The sequence below is a fragment of the Sciurus carolinensis genome, chromosome 12 (assembly GCF_902686445.1).
Source record: "Sciurus carolinensis chromosome 12, mSciCar1.2, whole genome shotgun sequence".
Classification (NCBI taxonomy): Eukaryota; Metazoa; Chordata; class Mammalia; order Rodentia; family Sciuridae; genus Sciurus; species Sciurus carolinensis.
Window position 1 is genome coordinate 45,113,550 of NC_062224.1, and position 26,944 is coordinate 45,140,493.

At 41.3% G+C, this 26,944-nt stretch overlaps 2 protein-coding genes across 6 annotated transcripts in view; both read left to right on the forward strand.

Moving 5' to 3' along the window:
* Positions 1-622: 622 nt before the first annotated feature.
* LOC124961720 (ankyrin repeat domain-containing protein 26-like) overlaps positions 623-26,944 on the forward strand; it is an 87,137-nt gene continuing 60,815 nt past the window's right edge. The window contains exons 1-4 of one of the 5 annotated variants that reach the window (XM_047520641.1): positions 623-763; positions 4,032-4,189; positions 7,641-7,679; positions 24,022-24,766. In XM_047520641.1, the coding sequence (XP_047376597.1) occupies positions 24,738-24,766 (29 nt within the window). In that variant the 5' untranslated portion in view covers positions 623-763; positions 4,032-4,189; positions 7,641-7,679; positions 24,022-24,737. Of the gene's footprint in view, positions 764-820; positions 840-4,031; positions 4,190-7,640; positions 7,680-16,501; positions 16,881-24,021; positions 24,767-26,944 lie in introns of those variants that run through there. The other 4 variants (XM_047520642.1, XM_047520643.1, XM_047520644.1 and 1 more) reach the window with 4 other exon arrangements.
* Positions 759-16,490, forward strand: LOC124961286 (uncharacterized). Its single transcript, XM_047519927.1, has 2 exons — positions 759-802; positions 14,987-16,490. The coding sequence occupies exon 2, from the start codon at positions 15,042-15,044 to the stop codon at positions 16,488-16,490; it is 1,449 nt and encodes a 482-aa protein (XP_047375883.1). The 5' UTR covers positions 759-802; positions 14,987-15,041.

Genomic DNA, 26,944 nt, shown 5'->3' on the forward strand with positions numbered 1-26,944 from the left:
AGGCGGTCCTTGGGTCCCCAGGGGTCGCCTCAGCCCTGAGAGAACACAGCTGTTCCAGCACTGTGCTCGGGTGGTCTAGGTCAAGGATAGCTCAGCACAGACCTTGTAGTGGACTCTAATTCCCCAGCGTTCCATTTCGTCCGCCTAATGCAGCGTGTAGCCATTGTTTGAATCACCCAGTGGGATTTCCTGGCCCTTGAACGACTGACCTAAGCCTGGCAGTAGGTGCCAGTGGCCCAAGGCTCTTTCCCTGGGCTCCCTACTACTTGCCACCCTACTACTTCCCGTCGCCATTCCAGCCTTTCCCCCGCGAGCGTTTTCTCAAAACTTCCCTCTTCAAGTTTACAAAGTGCTTACGCCCACTTGGCCGCCAGATTTCTCACACGCTCCAGTCCCTGGTCCCGCCCGCAGCCTGCCCCTCTGCCCCTCCGCCCCTCCCCCTCCCCCCTCCGCCCCTCCCCCCTCCGCCCCTCCGCCTCTCCTCCCCTCCTCTCCCGGATCCCCAGTGCCCGCTATGCCGCCACCCCGCGCCAGCCTGGGCCGGTTGGGAAGTCTGGCGCTAGACATCGCGAGCCGTCACGTGAGCCTGCCCCGCCCCCGCGCCGACGCGCATCGACGTGCCCCGGAAGTTACCCTCCGGGTAACCTGAGCGACGCGGGGGCGGCGGCGGCGGCGGCGGTGTTCTCCGGGTTCTCCTAGGCGTTCCGCGCCCACCGTGCTGGCTGAGGAGGGGGCCTCACGCCGCAAGGCCGCTGGACCCTCGGTAAGGAAGCCCGGTGCGGATGCCCCGGATGGAGGGCAGGTCGGTGAGGCGCTGCACGAAGGCGCTCCTGGGCTCGGTTAGTGCCCGCGGCGGGCGGCGGGACTGGGGGAGGCGTGTGCAGGAGGCGCGGCGGCGCGGAAGGCGCGAGGTGAGGCCGGGTGCGGCGAGAGTGGTCGGGGAAGAGTTTGGGCGCCCGGGAGGGGAGGCGGTTGCCCGCCGATTGGCCGACAGAGTCGGGAGGGTTCAGTGGCCCTAAGTTGAGGCTCCTTTGCTCCCTATGTTTTCTGACTTCTGTGTGCGGGCAGCGCCCGCCGCCCCGCCCCCGACCGGGAGGGTGTCTCCGTGTGTGTGTGTGTGTGTGTGTGTGTGTGTGTGTGTAAATGGCCAGCCTCGAGCTGCCTTCCTTCGACGGCCTCCCACCTCTCTGTTTGCCCACTTCCTAATTTTGTAGGGTGGGCAATTCTCTGTCCACCTGGGGAAGCCCACCTGGGGCCTCCCGGAGGAGCTTTGACCTTAAACTGGGCACTTTCTTCTCAGTGGTCTTAAGAGGTGCCCCGCCCCTAATGGATAGGCATTTGCTACCCTCCAGCTCTGTTAGGAGCAATCTCCTCAAAGTCCCTGAATTAAAACAAAAACAACAGGCTGCTGCCTTGTTCCCATCCCAGGGTAGTTGCTGGTCTTCCTAGAATGACTCTCTTTACGTATTGTGTTAATTACTGCAGACCCTGTGACAAGAAATGGCCACAGGGTCGTCATTAGAGAAAAAGGCACAGCCTTCGGTTTTAGAAGTGTGTAATGTTTTCCCTTTGCTTGCAGCAGCAGTTTCAAATGCGTTTGCAAAGGTGAAAGCAGAGTGTTTAAAGTACACCTGTATCGAAAGTTGTAATTCATTTCAAGTGAGGTTTATTATGGGTAAAAGGCTTTTAACACGGATACACGATTATTTGTGTCTTACTTTATGGTTCATGATGACATGCGGAAGTAGATTTTATTGGAGGCACACATTCTTCAAAGGCAGGTAATGTAGAGGAAAGGAACATTGAACTACGAGTTACTTAGGTTATGGTTTAAATTTGCCATTCAAGTTGTAGAGGTGAGACCTTAGAAGACTCAGAATATTGCAATAAAAAATTGTTTTAAAATGTCTAGTCCCTTTCACTGCCTCTTTCCTACTTAGAAAGTGGAGAAATGGTGCCCTAGAGATGTATTATCTGTCTATATCCACTTTCCCTTACCCGTTCCCTATGAGGGTATATTTCAGAGATCGTCATCCCTGTACCTCCTCTGGTCTGAGCACACAGTCCGTCTGCTGGTGCAGTATTTCTCTTTGTTTTAAAATTCCCTTGGAAATGTTTGGGAGCCCAAAGCAGTGTCTAAGAGTAGGCAGTGAGGCATAACCCTGATCCGTGCCACCTAAAGAGCTACCCAAGCTAGCTCTATGTTCCATTGCTCTGGAGGTGTTTCTCTGTTGGGGAAAAACAAATAAAGTGTAATATAACAGATTATATGTGTATGTTTGTATGTATATGCCCCAGCATCTACATACATACAAGACGATCCTGTGTCTTGTCCTTTTTTTTTTTTTTTTTTTGAACCAAGGGGATCGTAATTACTGAGCCACATCTCCAGGTTTTTTTTTTTTATTTTTGAGACAGGGTCTTGCTGTGTTTCTGAGGCTGACTTTGAACTTGTGATCCTCCCATTTCAGCCTCCTGAGCTGCTGGGATTACAGGCTCACCCAGCCATCATTCCGTGTCTTTTTTTTTTAGTTAACTGATGCAATTATGCAAGAACCTCATTCAGGGATAGCTTCACTGTGATTCAGTCATTTTCATATGACTTTGACTTAATATCCTCAAGTTTCGTTTGGTAGTTGATTTAATTTATATTTGAACAGAAGTGCCAGATGCTGACGTCTTGAAGCCTTTATCCCCTGTTGATAATAAGTTTTCTGAAGCTTTAACTTACATCGGAATCTCCTTAACTTCTAATAAATCTGGAAGTCATATGGATGTTGTTCTTCTGCCCAGACCACACTGTGTCCCGTAGAAATATAATGCCAGCCACCATGTAATTTTAAAATTTCTAATACCCATATTATGAAAACTAAACCAGTGGGGAAAAGAACCCAAGTAAAATCAATTAATAAGTTAATTTAACTTAATTAATATATCCAAATATTGTAATATGTAACTAGCGTGGAAGTTACTTGTTTTTTGGATGAATTGTATTTTACACTTATAGCACAACTTAGTTTACACTAGTCAGATTTCAAGTGTTCAGTGGCCACTTTGACTAGTAGCAGCTGTACTGAGTAACAGTTTTGGAGTGTAAAATCTAGACCAGTGCTATTCTAGGTGTATTTTCAGATTGGCCCCATTAGCAACCCTTGGGGACTTGTTAGATACTTAAATTTCAGGGCCTCACCTCATACCTACTGTCATTAGAATATCTAAGACTAGGACTTAATACTCTCAAATTTAATAAAATTCCTCCAGGAAATGACTCATGCTCAGCTTCAGTAGTTGATTTCATGTTAAGTGTACAACTTAGAAAATTATGTGGTGGTGGGCAACTTCTGTCGGTGTCCCCTCTTGCCCTTGTGAGAGTTTTGTTCCTATTCTTCACACTTGAATAAATCTGCTCATTTCACTCTTAGAAAAAAACAAAAGAGGAGAAAATAATTCGGTGAAATAATTTCTTCTTCTGGAATTTATAATAGAATTGTTAGTTTTTTGTTACACTTGTTAAATTTGAGTTTTTTCTTTTTCTTTTCTTTTATTTATGTATTTATTTATTTATTTGGTACTGGGGACTGAACCCTAGTCCTCTCACCTTGCTAGTCTTTGAGCTACATCCTCAGTCTTTTTTAAATTTTATTTTGAGACAGATTCTCAGTAAATTGCCCAGGATGGCCTGGAATTTGCAATCCTCCTGCCTTACCCTCCTGAATTGCTGGGATTATAGGCATTTGCCATTCTACCTGGCTAATTGATTTCTTTAGAAGGTGCCTGTTCAGGGATTAATAATTTTTACTTATTTTTTTGTTTGTTTTTGGAGTGCTGGGGATTGAACCCAGGACCCTGTGTATGCTAGGCAAGTACTCTGCTGTTGAGCTACATCCCCAATACCAAATGATTAATTTTGAATAAGAACTTTAATTCTGGAGGACTTAATGATCAGTGCTTAAGTTTTTTGGGGGACTAGGGATTGAATCCAGGGGCACTTAACCACTGAGCCACATCCCTGTCCCTTTTTATTTTGACAGTGTCTCACTAAGTTGCTTAGGGCCTCAATATGTTGCTGAGGTGCCTTTGAACCTGTGAAATGTCCTGCCTCAGCCACCTAAGCCACTGGGATTACACATGTGCGCCACCTCGCCCGACTAGCTCTGGTATTTTTAAGTTTACTTTCTACATATTTGAGGTATACTAATATTTTATTGTTCACAGTATTAAAATTGCTGAATAGGTTGTAGATATCTGTATTGCTCTTAAATGATAAATTTGTTAATTATGGATACTTGTCTGTATGTCAAGATTTTGTTTACTTGTTTGCTTTTTTACTGGAAATACTTGGAGTACTTGTCTAGAACAGATGTCCTGGGGGAGAAAGATAGCATTTTCTGAGCTGTATAATTTATGGCAGCTTCCTTAGGAATTTACAAGGGAAGGGTGATTTAAAAAATGGGCAGATGGAAAGAAAAGGCTATTACTTTGTGAAATAGCATGACAGAAAGTTGTGAGTCTGACTTGGGTCCAGAGAAGTAAGAGATGAAAGAAGGTATATGTGTGTGTCTTTCTGTTCTTGTTGAAACACAGGGAAGAAATGGTTGAAATAAGGGAGGAAGAGGACTTCAAAGAGGCATGTTAAACCTGTGTGGGTATTTTTGAAACCTCTAAGAAAAACAGTGGGGTGCACTGTGCAATAGATACGCAAAAATTTTATGTATACTGGTGATTGCCTGCTTAGTAGTTGAAAGTGCGTGGGATGAATACAGTTGAAGGAATATGGTGATAATTACAGCATAGATTTCAGTTAGAGGAGTGTTCTGATCAAAGAGTCTTATAGTCGAATAAGCAAGATCCTACCAAAATACTTGAGAGAATAAGATACTAGGATAAACAATCTTCCACTTCATTTAAAAAGGAGAATTCACATGTTACAGAAATAGATGAAGAAATAATCAACTCAGTATAAGCCTTGTTTTAATAGAGCTTCTTTTAAAAATAAAAATAGGATATTCACACATTTGCAGATGATTTTCACTTAGATCTAATTTTATAGAGCTATCCCATAATGATTTTTCTTTTAATCCATCATTTATAATAAGGCTTTTCATTTTATCCAACTTTTTCTAAACTTAAGATTGTAATACCTAATTCCTGGTATGTGGCTTTCTAGACATTTGTAATTTTCTTTTTTTCCCCTCTTTTTCCACTGGGGATTGAACCTGGAGTCTCGTACTTGCCTGCTAGTCAGCCACTCTGCCTCTGAACTACCTCCCTAGGCTTAGACGTTAATAATTTTAGTGGTTTCCTTTATGGGTTTTCAGCTTCAATACCTACTCCTTGTTTTTCTATCCCACTGTCTAGTCTGGCTCATTTGATCTGCCTTGGTATCTAACTGCCTTTCTATACAGGTATCTTCCTTTTTAATTGTTTTTGGTCCTGGAAATTGAAGAACCCAAGGGCATTTTAGCACTGAGCCACACCCCCAGCTCTTTTTATTTTGAGACAGGGTCTCACTAAGTTGCTTAGGGCCTTGCTAACTTGCTGAGGCTGACTTTGAACTCATGATCCTCCTGCCTCAGCTCCCAAGCCCATGGGATTACAAGTGTGAGCCACCAAGCCTGGCTATAGATGTCTTTTAACATCTATAGATGTCTCCCTTACCCTTCCACTTATCTTTGCTTTAACTAACACTGGGATTCAATGTCTCATGTTGAACATAGTGGAACTGACTTTTTCATTGCTCTCCCTAACTCCTCCTTTATACTTCCCTTTGTATTCATTATGAAAGATATAAAGCCTGACAGTGAAAAAGCTTAAATATAGACTGGCCTTTAACCTGTTGTTGTTTACCAGCCCCAAAGTCCCTCTCACACTAGCATGAAATCATATAGCTTACATTCTTCTTTGGGTACTTTCCTTTTCTTCATTCTTACGGATAATCGTCCAGTCGATATGTCTAAACTACAGTAACCTTCATATTCCCTTATTCATCTCTGTATCTTCAGATATTTCATGTTATTTTGTTACTTTCTTGAAAAATGGAAAAGAAACAACACAAGTCATCCAAAGATAAGTACAGTCATGTGTCTCTTAACAGCAGAATACATTGTAAGAGATTCTTCACTGGATGATTCCTCATTGTTTGGATCATCACATATTGTACTTACACAAACCTAGCTGGTCAGTCAGTTCATGCAGCCTCTTCATGCAACCCAGAGATACGGTAGTCAGGCTTTACAGTAGGTTTTTCAAAAATAATAAAAGGTGTGCACTCTACAATAAAAGTACAGCATATTAAACGTAGGCAAGTAGCATAGTCATTGTTCTCACCAAGTATTATGTAGTGTACATAGTTAAATGTGCTAGACTTCTTATACTGTTTGCAGGGAGGTAAGTTTGTGTATACTGGCATTACCAAACATGCCTTGTGCTATGATGTTTGGATGCTATGATAGATATATCTCAGCCCATTATAATCTTTTTATTTCTGGTGCTGGGTATCAAACCCAGTGCCTTGCACATACTAGGCAAGCACTGTACCACTCAATTATACCACCCGTATGATCCTTTTTTGTATTGGGGTTTGAACCCAGGGGCACTTTAACACTGAACTGCATCCCCAGCCCTTTTTATTTTTTATTTTGAGACAGGATCTTACTGTGGGGCTTCTCTAAGTTACTGAAGCTGACCTCGAACTTGGGATTCTTGTGTCTCAGCCTCCTGAGTCACTGGGATTTCAGGCGTGTGCCACCAACCCCAGCCCACCAGGATAAATTTATGGGACCATCATTGTATATATATATATCGGTCTGTTTTTGACTGAAATAGCATTATGCAGTGCATGACTATATTTCAGTAACCATTTTGAAAAGTTGTAATGAAAAATGTATGTCTTACTTTCTAGATTTGTGTATTGCCTAAAAATCGCTCAGGTGAAAATGCTTTTGTCAAGAATACAAAATAGGTGACATTGTATGTGTTTTATTGTATCACTTTCGCACGACTATATCATGAGATTGTCCGGCTGTATCAGATTGTCCCACTCTTGGTATTGCTAAGTTAGATCATTTGGTTAAGTTCAGAACTCTTCATTGTAAAAGCCAGTTTTTATATAACTGGTAAGCAATTGGGGAGGGGATGTTGGGATTCCTAATAATTTTATTGTGGATTTAATTGGTGTGCTAGGGATTGAACCCATGGCCACTCAAGGCAAGAGCTGTAGACACACTGAGGCACACCCCCAGCCCTTCCAGTAGCTTTGAACATGTTTTTATTCTCTTTGCCCACTTAATACCATAGTCTTAAAATGTGTTCTGTCATCTTAACAATTTATCAGAGCTGTTCCTCATAAAACCAGAAGTTTAAAAATATTTTCTCATCTGCCAGAATAAAACATGAGGAACAGAAATGAAGTTGAAACAGTGGAAGTAAAGCAGGAGAGGTCAGTGGTAAAGCACTCAGTGACTCTTAGTGATCATACTTGTACGTGTTTGGAAGGTGGTTCTAAACACAATTCAGGATATAAAATTGTCCTTTGTTCCTTTTGACTATTATAGAGAAGCTATTTTAAAACTTTGAGCTAATAATGCTTTGCCACCTTTAAGGGATCTTGGTTAGAGTTAATAAACTTTTTTATTTTGTAGGTTTAAATGTAATGCTGGCTTTTTATATCTCCTTTTAAGGTAAGTTTCTTAATTTTTTTTGAAACTACAATATTGCATTATACTTGCTACTCAAGTAGTTTGAATAGGAAGTGAATTTTACTTATTGAAATTCTGCTAGTAATTAATTTATTTACCACCTGAGCTTATAGACTTTCCAGATAAGAAAGTTATCCTCAGGATCTTTTCTGCACATACAGTGTAATAATACACCTGATACTTGAGTGCTGAGGGAAATTGGTGGGTTGTCCTGGAACCTGGGGTTTATACATTTTTTTTTGTTAAATCTCAGTTTGCTTTAGCTTTGGCATACTTGAACTTTGGGTTGAATGGGTTAATTTCTTAGGGCTAATGTAAAAAAATAACCTTTATTCAACCTTTGAATATTCCTTATTTGAAAGGAATCAGAAATGTATCAGATTTTGGATTTATTTTTTTTAACTTTGTAATATTTGCATTTATATAATATCTTGGAGAGGAGACCCAAGTCTAAATATGAAAATCATTTATGTTTCAAGTATACTTAAACACATAGACTGACAGTAATTTCATATGACATTTTTAATATAGCAGCAGGTTGACTGTGATCTATCCCATGAGGACAGGTGTGAATTTTTTCCATTTTTTTCTTCATGTTGGTGTTCAGGAAGTTTCGGATTTGGGGATTAGGTATGCTCCATCTGTATTGCAAACAGTGTCACTTAAGACAGCAGAAATAATTCTCTCAAAGATCCAGAAGCTAGAAGTCCAAAAATCAGTGTTGGCAGAGTATATGCCCTCCAAAGACCTCCTTACCCCTTATAGTGGTTCTTAGTTTTCACTTGGTCTTCTGTCTTTTTTCTATTTCCAAATCTTTTTTTCCTTATAAAGATACAGTCATTGGGTTTTGGGGCCCACCTTAATCAAGTGTGACCACATACTAACTTTTATGTCTGCAGATCCCCTATTTCCAAATACAATTACATTTTCAGATCCTGGGGTTAGAATTTGAATGTATCTTTTTGGAGAACACAGTTCATCCCATAACAGTTGGGGGTTGAGATACTCAAGTTGTAGCAATATTGAAATGCTGTGCCGATTTTGAATCTTGAGACCTATGGTTCTATGAGATACCAAAATATTTTGGAATTGGTATGGAAATAAAAGTGAATGCTACATTTCTCAAGCCAGTTTATGGCTATTTCTTTTCTTTTTTCTCTTTTTATGGCACCGGCTATTAAACCCAGGATCACATGCATGTTAGGAAGCCCTCTACCACTGAATTACCTATTTTGAGACAGGATCTCATCAAGTTGCCCAGGGTGGCCTCAAATTTTTCATCCTCCTGCTTCAGCTGCTCATTAGCTGGGATTACAGGTGTGTAATACCGTGCACCCACAGGGCCATTCCTAATAGACTTTGAATTAAAAGAGCAAAAAGATTTTTTAACATTTACAAATAAAAAGACTGGTTATCTGTTAACCATTTGTGAGATGCAGTCTAAAATGGATTGTGGCCCTATTGAGTAGAGATAAGAGAGAAATCAAGTAAACTGGCAGTTTCTTTTGGTTGTCTATTGTGTACGTTTTGCCTAGTAATAGCAGAACTGTTCTTTTAAAAATTTTTGTATTAGGAACATACAGTTTTTAATTGGGTAACTTAAAACTTTTTAAACCTTACTAATAATGTTCTTAATAATTCTGAAAAATAAGTAAAATATTAATGTGCGGGATTGTTGAAGTCCAGGTCCACTTTCCAAAAATGTCTTGGGTGTTGTCTATAGTGAACCTAGCTCAGTGCTGTCGGGGTACCTGGGACCCCTAGCCCCAGGCTAAGCAGGATGGCGGCTGGCAGTTTGCCAACGTACGGTCCATGGCACATACTTATGACGCGATAAGCAGGAGTCGCGCTGACGCCGGATGAGGAAGTACTTAACTATTGGCTCCTGTTTCTCGTGTGCAGCGCGTGATCTGCTCGTGCCCCATACACTTACACATTGGGATCATGCATGTAGCTCGTGCCTTGTCTGTATAGCTTTCTGATTGGCTGCCTTACTATATATTCTTTGTGTGCTCCCCTGAGGAGAGAACAATAAGGAATCTTGGAAAGCTCCATGTTGTCGGGGCGTTCTTTCCTGCGGGCAGGGGAATCCCCGATAAGTGGTACCGAAACCCGGGAAACGGATAAGGGTGAGTGACGTGGGAGGCAGCCTCAAAGTTCGCGGTACGCGACTATTTGGACTAGCGGAAGGCAGTCCGGAGACAGAGCCAAGCGAAAGGCGGCTCGGAGTGGACTAGCGAAAGGCAGTCCGGAGACAGAGCTAAGCGAAATGCGGCTCGGGGTGGACTAGCGGAAGGCAGTCTGCCACGTGGGTAAAGCGGAACGCGACCCGGAGACTGGGGCGGCGAAACGCTAGCCCTTGTATTTTCAAATATAAGGTATATACAGAATGGGATCTGAAAACTCTTAAGATTCGTATGCAACAGCCCTTGAGAGAGCTCCTTCGCCTCAATGGCACGCCGCTTAAGGCAAAGACAGCCAGGACCTTTTTAGATACTGTAGAGAAGATTGCTCCATGGTTCTTGGATGAAGGTTTACTAAATATCCCTCAGTGGGAACATTTAGGGGCGGATCTACGTAAAGCTAACCATCAATCCCCTCTGCCTATAGGAACCATGGCTATATGGACCTTGGTTCGGAGCTGTCTCGACATTCGTAAGGATGTTTTTACAGAACCTTTTCATGAGGGAAGTCAGGTTTTAGAAGAGATAAAGGAAGAACGATCTGTCCGCTCACATAAGACCGGGGACACCAGGAGTGACTCGGAGGGGGAATAATCAGGGGAGGAGCTTGCACAACGAGTTAAGAAATGGACGTTAAAGGAGGAATGTTCTTTGTTACCCTCTGCGCTTCCTGAACCCCCGCCTCTGCTTAATGAGCGGATGCGTAAAGAATGGAGTCACTTGGGTTCCGCTGCTTATCCGGTCTTTGAGGATGCTCAGAATCAGAGATACCATCAGGCCTTAGATTTTAAGTTTGTCAAGCAATTGAAAGAAGCAGTTAGTACATATGGGCCCCAAGCTGCTTTTACTGTTGCGCTGGTGGAAACTATATCCGCTTTAAATCTTACCCCTCAGGATTGGATCAGTTTAGCTAGAGCTACGCTCTCTGGAGGGCAGTATCTCATGTGGTAAACATCTTGGCAGGAAATATCTTTAGATACCGCTAGACGGAACGCTGCAGCAGGAAATCCTCAATGGAACATAGATATGCTTATGGGAACAGGCCCTTATGATGGGTTACAGACACAATTACAATATAATCCTGGTATCTACGCTCAGATAGCTGCTGCAGCTACACGAGCGTGGAAAACTTTGCAAGGCACGGGAGACTTACAGGGACATTTGTCAAAAGTTACACAAGGAAGTAATGAACCTTATGCTGATTTTGTTGACCGGTTGATTCAAACAGCCTCCCGTATATTCGGGGATGTTGAGCAGGCTATGCCAGTGGTTAAACAGTTGGCTTATGAACAAGCTAACAAATGGTGTAAGGAGGCCATTAGACCTTGGAAAAATAAAGACCTTTCAACTTACTTAAGGGTGTGCAAGGACATTAATGATGCTACTGGACAAGGTAATATGTTTGTGGCTGCATTAGATAGACAGAGCCAAGTTTTGGCTGCAGCTATATCTCAGAATGGACGGGCTGGTCCTAATAAAAAACTTAAAGGACCCGCGGGCTCGTGTTTTGCTTGTGGACAGATGGGACATATTCGAGCTAATTGTCCTAATAAGTCTGCACCAGCTACGCCACCACAAAAGCCTGGACCCGGCTTATGCCCTCGGTGTAAAAAAGGCAATCATTGGAGTAGTTTATGCCAATCCATTAAGGATAAGGAAGGAAATTATTTAGGCCCAAATCCTTCTCTTCCAAAAACGGGAGGACGGGCCCTCCCCGGGGCCCACAACAAATATACGGGGTAATTCAACAAGTACCTCGACAATGGTATCCCCCCTCACAGAATGGAATGTCCGGAGAGCAACAACAGGGAGTGCAGGATTGGACATCTGTGCCACCACCAGATTGGTACTAACTCCAGAAATGGGTGTTCAGGCTATTGATTCGGACTGGAAAGAAAGAATTCCTAAAGATACTGTAGGGCTGCTATTAGGAAGGAGCTCTTCTACCTTAAAGGGACTAATAGTATACCCTGGAGTTATTGATTCGGATTATGAGGGGCAGGTTAAAATATTAGTGTCCTCTCCTAAAGGCATTACTGTAATATCTCCAGGTGATCGAATTGCTCAAATGTTAATTTTGCCTAGCCAGCACTCCTCCTGGCCTAGCAAGGATACAAGATGCGCAAATGGGGGATTTGGTTCTTCAGGCAGTCCTATGACATTTTTAACACTCAATTTAGATGATAGACCATTCCTAAAACTTGTGGTGGGAGGGCAGTCTATTGTGGGATTATTGGACACGGGGGATGACAAAAGTATCATCAGTACCCGTGATTGGCCTAAGGCATGGCCATTAGTTACTGCTAATCAAACCCTTCGAGGACTGGGGATTGCTTACAGCCCTTCTCAGAGTGCAGCTACATTATCATGGAAGGATACCGAAGGGCATTCAGGAGTTTTTCAACCTTATGTTTGTGATTTGCCTGTTACACTTTGGGGTAGAGATGTTTTACAACAAATGGGTATGAAACTTACTACTGACATTACTTATCAAGGGACCCCCGTTAAACGAATTATCAAAAAAATGGGATACACTGAATATGAAGGTTTGGGTAGGGAACATCAAGGTGCTGTTCAGCCCCCTTCCTTATCTAGTCCGAAAACTGATACCAAGGGTTTGGGTTTTCCTTAGGGGCCACTGTGGATAACACCATCCCTATAGTGTGGAAAACTGATGAGCCTTGCTGGATTCCACAGTGGCCCCTCACCAAAGAAAAATTGCTAGCTGCTCATGGATTGGTAAAAGATCAACTCTTGGCCGGTCACTTAAAGCCTTCCACATCTCCGTGGAATACACCTATTTTTGTTATCAAGAAAAAGTCAGGGAAATGGAGACTGTTGCATGATTTACGTGCTATAAATCAACAAATGTTCCCTATGGGACCTATTCAATGTGGTTTACCACTAGTTTCTGCTTTACCTAGACACTGGCCAACTATTGTTCTGGATTTAAAGGATTGTTTTTTCTCTATACCTCTTAATGAACGAGATTGCTGGAGATTCGCCTTTACTCTTCCCTCTGTTAATCATTCCCAGCCTGATCAAAGATATGAGTGGGCTGTATTGCCTCAGGGCATGGCTAATAGCCCTACCATGTGTCAAATTTATGTTGATAAAGCTTTACAACCAGTAAGAGATAGATTTACAGATTTACTCTTATATCATTATATGGATGATATTTTATTATGTCATCAATCCAAAGACCTTCTTATGCAGGCCTTGCATTTTATGTCTACAATCTTGCAATCTTGGAATCTTATAATAGCACCTGAAAAGCTACAGCTGGATGATTTACAGCAGTATTTAGGCACAAAATTGTCTTCAACCCAGGTACAACCATTAAAATTAGAGATCAGGACTGATAAATTAAAGTCTCTTAATGATTTTCAAAAATTGTTGGGAAATATTAATTGGATTCGTCCATATTTAAAATTATCTACTGGGGAATTAAAGCCCTTGTTTGATATATTGAAAGGCAATCCTGACCTCAACTTGCCAAGGTACTTAACTCCTGAGGCTAAAGAAACCTTAAAATTAATTCAGCAACGTTTACAATCTGGGCAAGTTGATCGTTGTGACCCACTTCAGCCTTTATTATTGATCATTCTCCCCGAACCTCATAGCCCATCTGCAATTTTATGGCAAGGAGGTCCTCTACAGAGTGTTTCCCTTCCCAGTTCCCCTTCTAAAATGTTACAACCTTATCCTACAGCTGTGGCTCAAGTTATATTCAAAGGTATTGAGGCTTCCATAACAGCCTTTGGTATGCACCCAACTACTATTATTACTCCTTATACTCAACAACAAATTTTATGGCTCACTAATAACAATCCTGATTGGGCTATACTCCTTTGTAGCACCTTAGCTCAATTCGATAATCATTATCCTAATCACCCTTGGGTGCAATTTTGTAAATCTACTCCCATAGTATTTCCTAAAATAACAAAATTTTCCCCTATAAACAACTGTCTTACGGTATTTACTGATGGTTCTAAAAATGGAGTTGGGGCCGTTATTATAGGGCAGGATGTTCACACCCTGCTTATTCAACCCTTATCTGCTCAAGTTACTGAGCTGGCTGCTGTTATCTTAGCATTTCAATTGTTATCCGATCAACCTTTTAATCTTCTTACAGATAGTCATTATATTGTTAACTCCTTATCTGTATTAGAAACTGTTGCTCATATTTCTCCTCACTCCTCCGTTGCTTCTTATTTTACTAGTCTCCAACAATTGATTTTCCAACGTACCGAACCTTTTTATGTAGGTCATATTCGAGCCCATTCTAATCTACCTGGACCCCTTACCTCTGGTAATTACCAGGCTGATTTGGCTACTAAATCTCTCTTTGTTTTTTCTATGGAAGAACAAGCTAAACTTTTTCATTCAAAATTCCACGTTAACTCTACTACATTGTCCAGAAAATTTCCTATCTCTAAACAATCAGCCCGGGAAATTGTTAAACGCTGTCAACATTGTCTGCCCTTACTGCCAGCCCCATCTTTTGGCATCAATCCCCGAGGCCTTTTGCCTAATCATTTGTGGCAGATGGATGTTACTCATATCCCTGAATTTGCCACTCTTAAATATATTCATGTCTCTGTGGATACCAGTTCTGGCATCCTTATGGCGTCTGCATTACCGGGGGAAAGGGTTGCTCATGTCATTCAGCATTGCCTTCATTCTTTTGCCTGTTGGGGAGTTCCAAAAATAATTAAAACTGATAATGGCCCTGCTTATACTTCTAAAAGTTTTTTACAATTTGCAAATACATTTCATATTCAACTTGTTACTGGCATTCCCTATAATCCTCAAGGTCAAGGAATCGTTGAACAAGCTCATCTCACTTTAAAAAATTGTTTAATTAAACAAAAAGGGGGAATAGGGGTATCTTATAGATCCCCACGAGATAAATTAAATGTGGCACTTTTTATTCTTAATTTTTTAACCCTTGATGTTAATGGACGCTCAGCTGCAGATCGGCACATGTCTCCGAACCCAGCGCCAAAATCTTCGGTTAAATGGAAAGATATCCTAACGGGAGAATGGAAAGGACCGGACCCGGTTCTTCGTTGGGTCCGAGGATCTGTCTGTGTGTTTCCACAGGATCAATCAACACCTATTTGGGTGCCTGAAAGATTGACCAGATTCATACCTCCTGATGAAGAGGATGTTACTTCCCCTTCTGATGATGATCGGGATTTTCAGCAGAGTGCAACCTCAAACGATACATCAAAGGAACCTATGGGCAATAGTTAAAGCATGGCCATATCCTTTACCGTTAACTAATACTTTGCTTATTCTTCCCCCTTTGTTCTCTACTAATGCTTCTACGGGATTGCCCACTGCTCTTAATGATCCTGATATTCAGTCCTATAATTCTTCCGTTATATTTCTTCCAGGAACCCTGTGTTTTGATTTACCCTCCAATGTTACAAAGTACTTTGATCCCTTTACAGAACTTCCATATGGACCTTGTATTAATTTACAATGCCAGGTTCAAGGGTTATTCTCAAGAAAAGAGGATGCCAAAACAAAAACTAGAGCAACTGTGCAATTCACCTATGAGGGACCCCAAGGAAAGGGTGGCCACATAGAGACAGTAGGAAGTGTAGTTTCTATTACAGGATTGGTGCCTCGGCGGCTTCCACTTTCTTCTGTCGGATTTAAGACCCCCAGGATTTTCCCCCCTTGTAATCCTAAGTTTTCTACTCCACCTATCTGGACAGGTTGCCAAAATACTAGGCGAGCTGCACCTGTGCAACATGGATTCTTTTTTACACCAAATTTTACTTCGCAGCGTACTACTGAAAACTTTACAGATCATGATGCATTTCTAGGAATACTACATGTTAATCCCTTTGATAATTGGTTACTATTCACGTCTAGTTCTGGGTACACTAACCTTCAACCCCTTTTTGCCTTATTAGGAGGATCGTTCAAATTCTGCAATTGGAGCCATTTTATGGATTCCTCTTATATCACGGAGGCTAGTGTAAACTGTATAAAGACTATTATCTTTCCACCTACCCCTGTCTGTGTATCTCCACCTTTTATGTTTCTCCTTACTAATAGTGTTGACAACACCTCAGTTCTTAATTGTTCAATTAATAATTGTTCCCTTTCTCAGTGTTGGAATGGTACAGTATTCAACCGAGCGGTGATAATGCGAATCCCTACCTTTTTGCCTGTCCCCGTTTCAGTTACAGATGCAGAACTACCTGTATTACTGAGTAGAAATAGAAGAGACTTTGGTATTACAGCTGCAGTTATAACTGCTGTTGTTGCGGAGGCAGCGGCGGCTGCAGTGGCAGCTGCAGCCCTAACTACTACCATACAGACAGCTACTACAGTTAATCAATTGGCTGAAAATACTGCTACAGCGCTACAAACACAAGAGAGCATTGATCAACATCTTAAAGCTGGAATTCTGCTGGTTAACCAATGGGTGGACCTACTGCAAGAACAAGTGGACATTTTACAAGAACTTTTGGGACTTGGGTGTATTTACTCTCTACGAGCAGTCTGTGTAACTCCCATAATGTATGATAATCTTAGTACTGCAGCTGATTTGTCTCGAAATCTTTCGCTTTACCTTACTAATACTTAGTCTTTTGAATTTGATAATCTTACGTCCCGTCTTCGGGCGGAAATTGTTCGAGTGAATTCTACTAGAGTACATATTGCTTCTGTATCTGAATTTGCCTCTTGGATTTCTTCGGCTTTTTCTTTTGTGAAACAATGGGCCGGATTAGCTGCTCTAGGAGGGGCACTCCTATTTGGTATCTTTTACATTGTCCGCGTCATCACACGTTTGCGTGCCTCTCAACAACGAGACCGTATTATTTTCCGCCAAGCCATGACTGCATTAGAAGTCGGCAGCTCCCCTCATGCTTGGTTATCTATGCTGGACCGGTAGTCAATGACGGGTAACGAAGGAGGTGGCCATACACCAACCTAAGACAGAAGCTGCAGCATGATCTGCAGACTTTGATGACGGGTAAGGGTATTGGCCGACCCCTCAACCTAAGACAGGCACGGTCCCTTTTGTCTTTTTAATAATAGAATAGGGGGAGCTGTCGGGGTACCCGGGACCCCTAGCCCCAGGCTAAGCAGGATGGCGGCTGGCAGTTTGCCAACGTACGGTCCATGGCACATACTTATGACGCGATAAGCAGGAGTCGCGCTGACGCCGGATGAGGAAGTACTTAACTATTGGCTCCTGTTTCTCGTGTGCAGCGCGTGATCTGCTCATGCCCCATACACTTACACATTGGGATCATACATGTAGCTCGTGCCTTGTCTGTATAGCTTTCTGATTGGCTGCCTTACTATATATTCTTTGTGTGCTCCCCTGAGGAGAGAACAATAAGGAATCTTGGAAAGCTCCATGTTGTCGGGGCGTTCTTTCCTGCGGGCAGGGGAATCCCTGATAAGTGCCTGGCCATTGACAGATGCTTGAAACATATTAGTTACTATTAGTTAGCGAGCCTTTCTAGGAAAGCGAAGAAGGTTTGAGGTAGCCATGAAAATGAGGAAGGTTCTTTCCAACTCTGACTTTTGTTAGTGTTGTATTGAACTGGTTAGTATGTTCACTGTAGCAGTCACTAGTTTTTTTTTTTTTTTTTTTATTTATTTATTTATTTATTTATTTATTTATTTTTACGTTTACATAGGGTAATGATGTTTATTATATTTTTCCCCTCCCCCCCACCCCTCCCACCCCTCTTTTCCCTCTACACAGTCCTTCTTTCCTTCATTCTTACTGCTCTCCTTAGCCTAACTCTAAACCTAACCCTAAACCTAATGCTAGCCCCTCCCACCCCCCATTATATGTCCTCATCCGCTTATCAGCGAGATCATTCGTCCTTTAGTTTTTTTGAGATTGGCTTATTTCACTTAGCATGATATTCTCCAATTTCGACCATTTGCCTACAAATGCCATAATTTTATCATTCTTCATTGCGGAGTAATATTCCATTGTATAAATATGCCACAGTTTCTTTATCCATTCATCAACTGAAGGACATCTAGGTTGGTTCCACAATCTGGCTATGGTGAATTGAGCAGCAATGAACATTGATGTGGCTGTATCTCTGTAGTATGCTGATTTTAAGTCCTTTGGGTATAGGCCAAGGAGTGGGATAGCTGGGTCAAATGGTGTTTCCATTCCAAGCTTTCTGAGGAATCTCCACACTGCTTTCCAGAGTGGTTGCACTAATTTGCAACCCCACCAGCAATGTATGAGTGTTCCTTTTTCACCACATCCTCGCCAACACCTATTGTTGCTTGTATTCTTGATAATCGCCATTCTAATTGGGGTGAGATGAAATCTTAGGGTAGTTTTGATTTGCATTTCCCTTATTACTAGGGATGTTGAACATTTTTTCATATATCTGGTGATTACTTGTACATCTTCTTCTGTGAAGTGTCTGTTCATTTCCTTAGCCCATTTGTTGATTGGATTATTTGTATTCTTCGTGTAGAGTTTTTTGAGTTCTTTATAGATTCTGGAAATTAGCGCTCTATCTGAGGTATGGTTGGCAAAGATATTCTCCCACTCTGTAGGCTCTCTCTTCACATTTCTGATAGTTTCCTTTGCTGAGAGAAAGCTTTTTAGTTTGAATCTATCCCAGTTGTTGATTCTTGCTTTTATTTCTTGTGCTATGGGAGTCCTGTTAAGGAAATCTGATCCTGAGCCAACAAGTTGAAGATTTGGACCTACTTTTTCTTCTATAAGATGCAGGGTCTCTGGTCTGATTCCGAGGTCCTTGATCCATTTTGAGTTGAGTTTTGTGTAGGGTGAGAGATAGGGGTTTAGTTTCATTCTATTGCATATAGTTTTCCAGTTTTCCCAGCACCATTTGTTGAAGAGGCTATCTTTTCTCCATTGCATATTGTTGGAACCTTTGTCTAGTATGAGAAAATTGTATTTATTTGGGTTTGTGTCCATGTCCTCTATTCTGTACCATTGATCTACCTGTCTATTTTGGTACCAATACCATGCCGTTTTTGTTACTATTGCTTTGTAGTAGAGTTGAAGATCTGGTATTGCAATACCCCCTGCTTCGCTCTTGCTACTGAGGATTGCTTTAGCTATTCTAGGTTTTTTATTCTTCCAGATGAATTTCATAATTGCTTGCTCTATTTCTGCGAGGTACATCATTGGGATTTTAGTTGGAATTGCATTGAATCTGTATAGAACTTTAGGTAGTATAGCCATTTTGACGATATTAATTCTGCCTATCCAGGAACATGGGAGATCTTTCCATCTTCTAAGGTTTTCTTGAATTTCTTTCTTTAGTGTTCTGTAGTTCTCATTGTAGAGGTCTTTCACCTCTTTTGTGAGATTGATTCCCAAGTATTTTATTTTTTTCGATGCTATTGTGAATGGAGTAGTTTTCCTAATTTCTCTTTCTGAAGATTCATCACTTATGTATAAAAATGCATTGGATTTATGAGCATTGATCTTGTAACCTGCTACTTTACTGAATTCACTTATGAGTTCTAAAAGTTTTCTGGTGGAATTTCCAGGTTCCTCTAAATATATAATCATGTCATCAGCGAACAGGGATAGTTTGAGTTCTTCTTTTCCTATTCGTATCCCTTTAATTTCTTTGGTTTGTCTGATTGCTCTGGCTAGAGTCTCAAGGACGATGTTGAATAGAAGCGGTGAAAGAGGGCATCCCTGCCTTGTTCCAGTTTTTAGGGGGAACGCTTTCAGTTTTTCACCATTTAGAATGATATTAGCCATGGGCTTAGCGTAGATGGCCTTTATAATGTTTAGGAATGTTCCCATTACCCCAATTTTTTCTAGTGTTTTGAGCATGAAGGGATGCTGTATTTTATCAAATGCTTTTTCTGCATCTATTGAAATAATCATGTGATTCTTAACTTTAAGTCTGTTGATATGGTGAATGACATTTATTGATTTCCGAATGTTGAACCAACCTTGCATCCCTGGGATAAAACCCACTTGATCGTGGTGCACTATCTTTTTAATATATATTTGTATGCGATTTGCTAAAATTTTGTTGAGAATTTTTGCATCGATGTTCATTAAGGATATTGGTCTGAAATTTTCTTTCCTTGATGTGTCTCTGTCTGGTTTAGGTATCAGGGTGATATTGGCTTCATAGAACGAGTTTGGTAGGGTTCCCTCCTCTTCTATTTCATGGAATAGTTTGAGGAGTATTGGAATGAGCTCTTCTTTAAAGGTTTTATAGAACTCGGCTGAGAACCCATCTGGTCCTGGACTTTTCTTTGTTGGTAGGCTTTTGATGACCTCTTCTATTTCATTGCTTGAAATTGGTTTATTTAAGTTGTGTATGTCCTCCTCGTTCAGTTTAGGTAGTTCATATGTCTCTAGAAATTTGTTGATGTCTTCAAGGTTTTCTGTTTTGTTGGAGTATAGATTTTCGAAATAGCTTCTAATTATGTTTTGTATTTCACTCGTGTCTGTTGTGATGTTTCCTTGTTCATTCCGAATTTTAGTAATTTGAGTTTTCTCCCTTTTTCTCTTTGTTAGTGTGGCTAAGGGTTTATCAATTTTATTTATTTTTTCAAAGAACCAACTATTTATTTTATTAATTTTTCCGATTGTTTCTTTTGTTTCGATTTCGTTGATTTCGGCTCTGATTTTAACTATTTCCTGTCTTCTACTACTTTTGGTATTGGTCTGCTCTTCTTTTTCTAGTGCTTTGAGCTGTAGTGTTAACTCGTTTATTTGTTGATTTCTACTTCTTTTTTTGAATGCACCCCATGAAATAAATCTTCCTCTAAGTACTGCTTTCATAGTGTCCCAGAGATTTTGATATGATGTGTCTTTGTTCTCGTTTACTTCTAAGAATTTTTTTATTTCCCTCCTGATGTCTTCTGTTATCCATTCATCATATAATAGTGTATTATTTAGTCTCCAGGTATTGGAGAAGTTTCTGTTTTTTATTCTGTCATTTATTTCTAATTTCAATCCATTATGATCTGATAGAGTACAAGGTAGTATCTCTATCTTCTTGTATTTACTAACAGTAGCTTTGTGGCATAAAATATGGTCTATTTTAGAGAAGGATCCATGTGCTGCTGAGAAGAAAGTGTATTCGTTCTTTGTTGGATGGTATATTCTATATATGTCCGTTAAGTCTAAATTGCTGATTGTGTTGTTGAGATCTATAGTTTCTTTATTCAATTTTTGTTTGGACGATCTATCCAGTGGTGAGAGAGGTGTGTTAAAATCGCCTAGTATTATTGTGTTGTGGTCTATTGATTTCTGGAATTGAGAAGGATTTGTTTGACGTACGTGGATGAGCCAATGTTCGGGGCATAGATATTTATGATTGTTATGTCTTGCTGATTTATGCTTCCCTTAAGCAGCATGTAGTGTCCTTCTTTATCCCTTCTGACTAGTTTTGGTTTGAAGTCCACATTATCTGAGATGAGGATGGATACTCCAGCTTTTTTGCTGTGTCCGTGTGCATGGTATGTTTTTCCCCATCCTTTCACCTTTAGTCTATGGGTGTCTCTTTCTATGAGATGTGTCTCTTGCAGGCAGCATATTGTTGGATTTTTCTTTTTAATCCAATCTGCCAGTCTGTGTCTTTTGATTGATGAATTCAGGCCATTAACATTCAGGGTTATTATTGTGATATGATTTGTATTCCCAGTCAATTGACTCATATTTGTTTTTGACATGATTCGGTTTCTCCTTTATTTGGCTATTCCTTTAGGCTAGCGCCTCCTGTTGCTGATTTGCATCGTTGTTTTCATCTCTTCCTCATGGAATATTTTGCTGAGAATGTTCTGTAATGCTGGCTTTCTTTTTGTAAATTCCTTTAGCTTTTGTTTATCATGGAAGGATCTTATTTCATCGTCAAATTTGAAGGTAAGTTTTGCTGGGTATAAGATTCTTGGTTGGCATCCATTTTCTTTCAGGGCTTGGTATATGTTGTTCCAGGCCCTTCTAGCTTTTAGGGTCTGGATTGAAAAATCTGCTGATATTCTTATTGGTTTCCCTCTGAATGTAATTTGATTCTTTTCTCTCGCGGCCTTTAAAATTCTGTCTTTATTTTGTATGTTAGGTATTTTCATAATAATGTGCCTTGGTGTGGGTCTGTTGTAATTTTGTATGTTTGGAGTTCTATAAGCCTCTTGTACTTGGTTTTCCATTTCGTTCTTCAGATTTGGGAAATTTTCTGTTATTATTTCATTGAATAGATTGTTCATTCCTTTGGTTTGTTTCTCTAAGCCTTCCTCAATCCCAATAATTCTCAAATTTGGCCTTTTCATGATATCCCATAGTTCTTGGAGATTCTGTTCATGATTTCTTACCATCTTCTCTGTTTGTTCCACTTTGTTTTCAAGGTTAAATATTTTGTCTTCAATGTCTGAGGTTCTGTCTTCCAGGTGTTCTATCCTATTGGTTATGCTTTCTATGGAGTTTTTAACTTGGTTTATTGTTTCCTTCATTTCAAGGATTTCAGTTTGGTTTTTTTTCAGTATCTCTAACTCTTTATTGAAATGATCTCTTGCTTCCCGTATTTGGTCTTTTAACTGTTGATTGGTGCGATCATTTAATGCCTGCATTTGCTCTTTCATCTCCTCCTTCAATGCCTGCATTTGCTCTTTCATCTCCTCATTAGCTTCCCTGATCGTTTTAATTACGTACATTCTGAACTCCCTTTCTGACATTTCTTCTGCTGTGCTGTCATTGGGTTTTATTGATGTAGTATCTAGGTTTGTTTGGGACATTTTCTTCCCTTGTTTTCTCATAATGGTCAGTTGTCAGTGGGACCCTGAGATATTGCAGTTTTCCACTATTGGCTTATAGTGTCCCAGTAGATTTCCAGTGTATCACCTCCCAGCCTTCAGTAGCCTGATGTCTTGGAGGAATCTGATAAAGCAGCTCATTCGAAGAATACTGCCCCTAGCCCCCTACTGGTTCCACGTTTTGGAACTGGCTCTGTGCGGAAATGCTCTCACTGTGGGCCTGCACTGTGCAGCTGGCCGTGTGGGAAGAGCCCACTGCCGGAGTGTGGAAGACTACCTTGGGAAGACTCAAGCTGCCCTGCCCGGCTCTGCTAAGCCACCTCTATCTGGGCCTGCCACCCGGGCTGAGCTTTACCCAGTGGGCAGACTCACCCGTGGCTCTATTTCAGTCCGAGTCTCTCAATGCCTCCCCTTCTTAACTCCTGGGTTGTGGAGCGACCGGAGGTGCAGTCTCCCTCTAGGCCGCCATCTTGGATCGCCCCGTGAAGAGAGCCCGCAGCCGGAGTGGGCAGTGCCGCCTGAAGAGGTCTCCGGCTGCCCTGCCCTTATCCCTGAGGCTGACTGCAGATCGAGGCTCTCCGCTGGTTCTTTGCAGGAGTACACTGCACTGCAGGGGCTCCGGGACTCGGAGCGTGCTCTGTTCAGACAGGCTCTCACTAGCGGGCCAGTTCCATTCCGAGAACCTGGAGAAGCTGGCTGTGTGGGCGGGGCCCACCGCCGGAGTGCGCAGGACTGCCTGTGGATGACTCTAGCTGCCCTGCCCGGCTCCGATAAGCCACCTCTATCTGGGCCTGCCACCCGGGCCGAGCTTTACCCAGTGGGCAGACTCACCCGTGGCTCCACTTCAGTTCGAGTCTCTCAATGCCTCCCCTTCTTAACTCCTGGGTTGTGGAGCGACCGGAGGTGCAGTCTCCCTCTAGGCCGCCATCTTGGATCGCCCCGTGAAGAGAGCCCGCAGCCGGAGTGGGCAGAGCCGCCTGAAGAGGTCTCCGGCTGCCCTGCCCTTATCCCTGAGGCTGACTGCAGATCGAGGCTCTCCGCTGGTTCTTTGCAGGAGTACACTGCACTGCAGGGGCTCCGGGACTCGGAGCGTGCTCTGTTCAGACAGGCTCTCACTAGCGGGCCAGTTCCGTTCCGAGAACCAGCAGTCACTAGTTTTAGTTTGGGTCATGAATTACTCAAAAATTTATACTATAATTCAAATGAAAGTATTTTTAAAATGCAGGATAATACATATTATGTGTCATTTCTTTTCTGGGGGTTTGAGATTTGAAGGTAATGTTCTTTCAGTTGGCCTGCATTATATGATGTTTGTGAACAAAGAGCAAATCCAGATTACATTAAATCTTTTCTTCTCTTCTTCCATTTAAATAATATAGCTATATTAATGCAGCAAGTCCTAAAGCCATAATGTGGCATGCTATCCCTTTTGAGAGGTGAATAATACTGAATAAAAATGGCAGAAGTGGGAAGATGGTTCCAGGACAAATGTATATTGGAGTGGAATATGATTATGAATATGAAGCCAAGGACCAAAAGATTGTGATAAAACAAGGGGAGCAGTACATCTTGGTGAAAAAGACCAATGATGGCTGGTGGCAATTTAAACTGGATGAGAATTCCAAAGCCTTTTTTGTGCCAGCCCAGTATGTCACGGAGGTCACCTGCAAAACTCTAATGCCGCCTGTTAAAGCAGCTAATTGGACTGCCAAATAATTCTGTGAAAATGATGCAGAGTCCACACCTTCAGAGATTGACAGAAAATGTGAACAAATTGCCTGAGCTTTCAAGGTTTGGAAAGCCATCATCGTCTGTTCAAGGAACAGGTCTTATTCGTGGTGCCAGTGAGAATTTTGGACCCAAGTTTATCCAGGCCAGACTCTCAATCTAAGCCTGGACCTGACCTATAATAACGGAAAGTATAACAGTGACTCACATTCTCCTAAAGTTTGTAGCCAGAACAGGACACGCTTATTTGGTCACTTTCCTCGCCTGGAGTTCTTGGACATTGAGAAAACTAGCTTTTCCCAGGAACAGTCTTGTGATTCAGCAGGAGAAGGCTGGGAAAGAATCCATCAAGATTCTGAATCTGGAGATGAGCTTCGCAGCAGCTCCACTGAACAGGTAAGGGTAAGATTTAGAATGGAATGGTGGAACATGTTTCCCACTTTAATTAAAAATTAATTTTCTTTTTCTTTTATTTAAAGTCTTTGTATAAGATTTAGGACATGTTTTCCTTTGTATTTTGAGAATACGTGGATTCTGTCCTGATATAGAGTTGGAAAATATGTAAAATAACTTGTGCAGTTCATGAAGGGCCACTGTATGATTTTCATAATTCTTTGCCTTTCAGAACTAGAACTACTTTAAATTTGGGAAAGTTTTTTTTTTTTTTTTTTTTTCCTCTGTATTGGTTATGCATGAGGCAGAAGAGATTTACTTGTTTTACCCAGTGATGATTTTTATTTTTACCTTTTTCTTGTAGTATCTGGAGATGAAACCCAGGACTTCACATATTCTATGCAAGTGCTCTGCCATGGAGCCAAATCCCTGGTCCTTTTTACTTCTGTTTTGAGACAAGGTTTTGTTTAGTTAGGCAGATTGACCTTAAACTTGTGATCTTCTTGCTGCCTCAGCTTGCCAAGTAGCTGGGCTTGCAGGTGTACACCACCACACCTGGAAGGATGTTTCTTTCCTTTTTTTTTTTTTTAATTTTTGTTTGTTTTTGTTACTGGTGTTTGAACCCAGAGATGCTTAACCACCGAGCCACATTCCCTGCCTGTTTTTAATTTTTGTTTTTCTGTTTTTAATTTTGAGACAGGGTCTCACTAAGTTGCTTAGGGCCCACTAAGTTGGTGAGGCTGGCTTTGAACTTGTGATCTTCCTGCCTCAACTTTCTGAGTTGCTGGGAAAACAGGCATGTGCTACCATGTCTTTCTTGATATATCTTTGAATAGAAAAAGTTTTACTGTTTTCTAGCTGTGCACATTTTACTTGTTTCTAATAAATCTTCAGGCAATAGTAGATACATGAAGAAAAGTCACTGGAGTATTAACCACTAACTGTTGCCCATTATAACTTGTTTACTAACCTTGAATATCAAAAACTATAGAGCGCAGAAACGTTTACTCCCACTAATGCCCACTAATGTACTTTTCTGACTTAAGTGTCTAAATATCCTCACTTAACTGCCCTGAATTTTAGCCTGCAAAAAATTTCACGTGCTCGCATGTTGATTTTTTAATTTTTTCCCTCTCATACCTAATTTTGTTTTGCAGTTAGGTCTGTGCTAATTTATTTCTCCTGTGAAGTAAAACCATTTTTAAAAGCATATGCATGGAACTGGGGCTGTGGCTTAGTGGTAGAGTGCTTGCTCAGCATGTTCAATCCCCAGCACTGCCAAGAAAATAAAAGCATATGTATGGCCGGGAGCGGTGGCACCTACCTGTAATCTCAGCTACTTGGGAGGTTGAGGCAAGAAGATCACAGGCTGGAGGCCAGTCTCAGCATCTGAGCAAGGCCTTATCTCAACATTTAAAAAAATAAAAAGGAATGGGATTCATTCAGTGGTACAGTTCAATCTGCAGTACTTCGTCACTCCCAAGTATGGATGAAATTGAAACTTGGGTGCATTTGGGAGAGTCTAATTTTAAGTAAATTTTAAAAGTATTAAGTTTTAGGGATGAAGTTCAGTTGTAAGGGGATTCATCAAGTTAAGTCAGTGTATAATTAGGAGGTTGGTTTTAGTTGTCTCATTGTCATGGAAGTACATTCTTTCTGTAGGTTTTAACTTTTGTAGTAGGAAAAGGGAAGATTCTCTAGAAAAATTTCTGGTGTTTGAGATCAGTTGATCATTGTGCATCTTAGTAGTTTTTTCTTCAGTCATCATGTGACATTCTGACATAGAATATATAGTGTTTCCTGACATTTTTCTTTGCTAGTTCCTTGTCAAGCTAATGGACTTTGGGAGAGACATGTTTTCTTTTCCACCCAGCTATCAGCATAGTTTGTCCATTATATTTATGTGCATGAACAATCCTGTGTTCTTTTTATTGTGGTCATCTTAAGTTCACTGCACTGGAAATTCATGGTTCCCAATCTCTGCTCAGCCACAGCACTGTTTAGAAATACTACTAGATTTCTCTGGCCAGCCTTGTTCCTAACTCAGAGACAATTGTTTGAAACCTTTTCCATTTTCTTCATTTCACTGATTCACTTGCTTTGTCCTTTGCTCTTACTAGATAACCTTGCCTTCTCCTTCACAGCAAACAATAAAAGCTATGATATCAGAACTTCTTCAGG

What these genes read in the sequence shown, in the direction of transcription:
- LOC124961286 (XM_047519927.1), top strand. Translation starts at nt 15,042, where the DNA reads ATGAAGAGGATGTTACTTCCCCTTCTGATGATGATCGGGATTTTCAGC.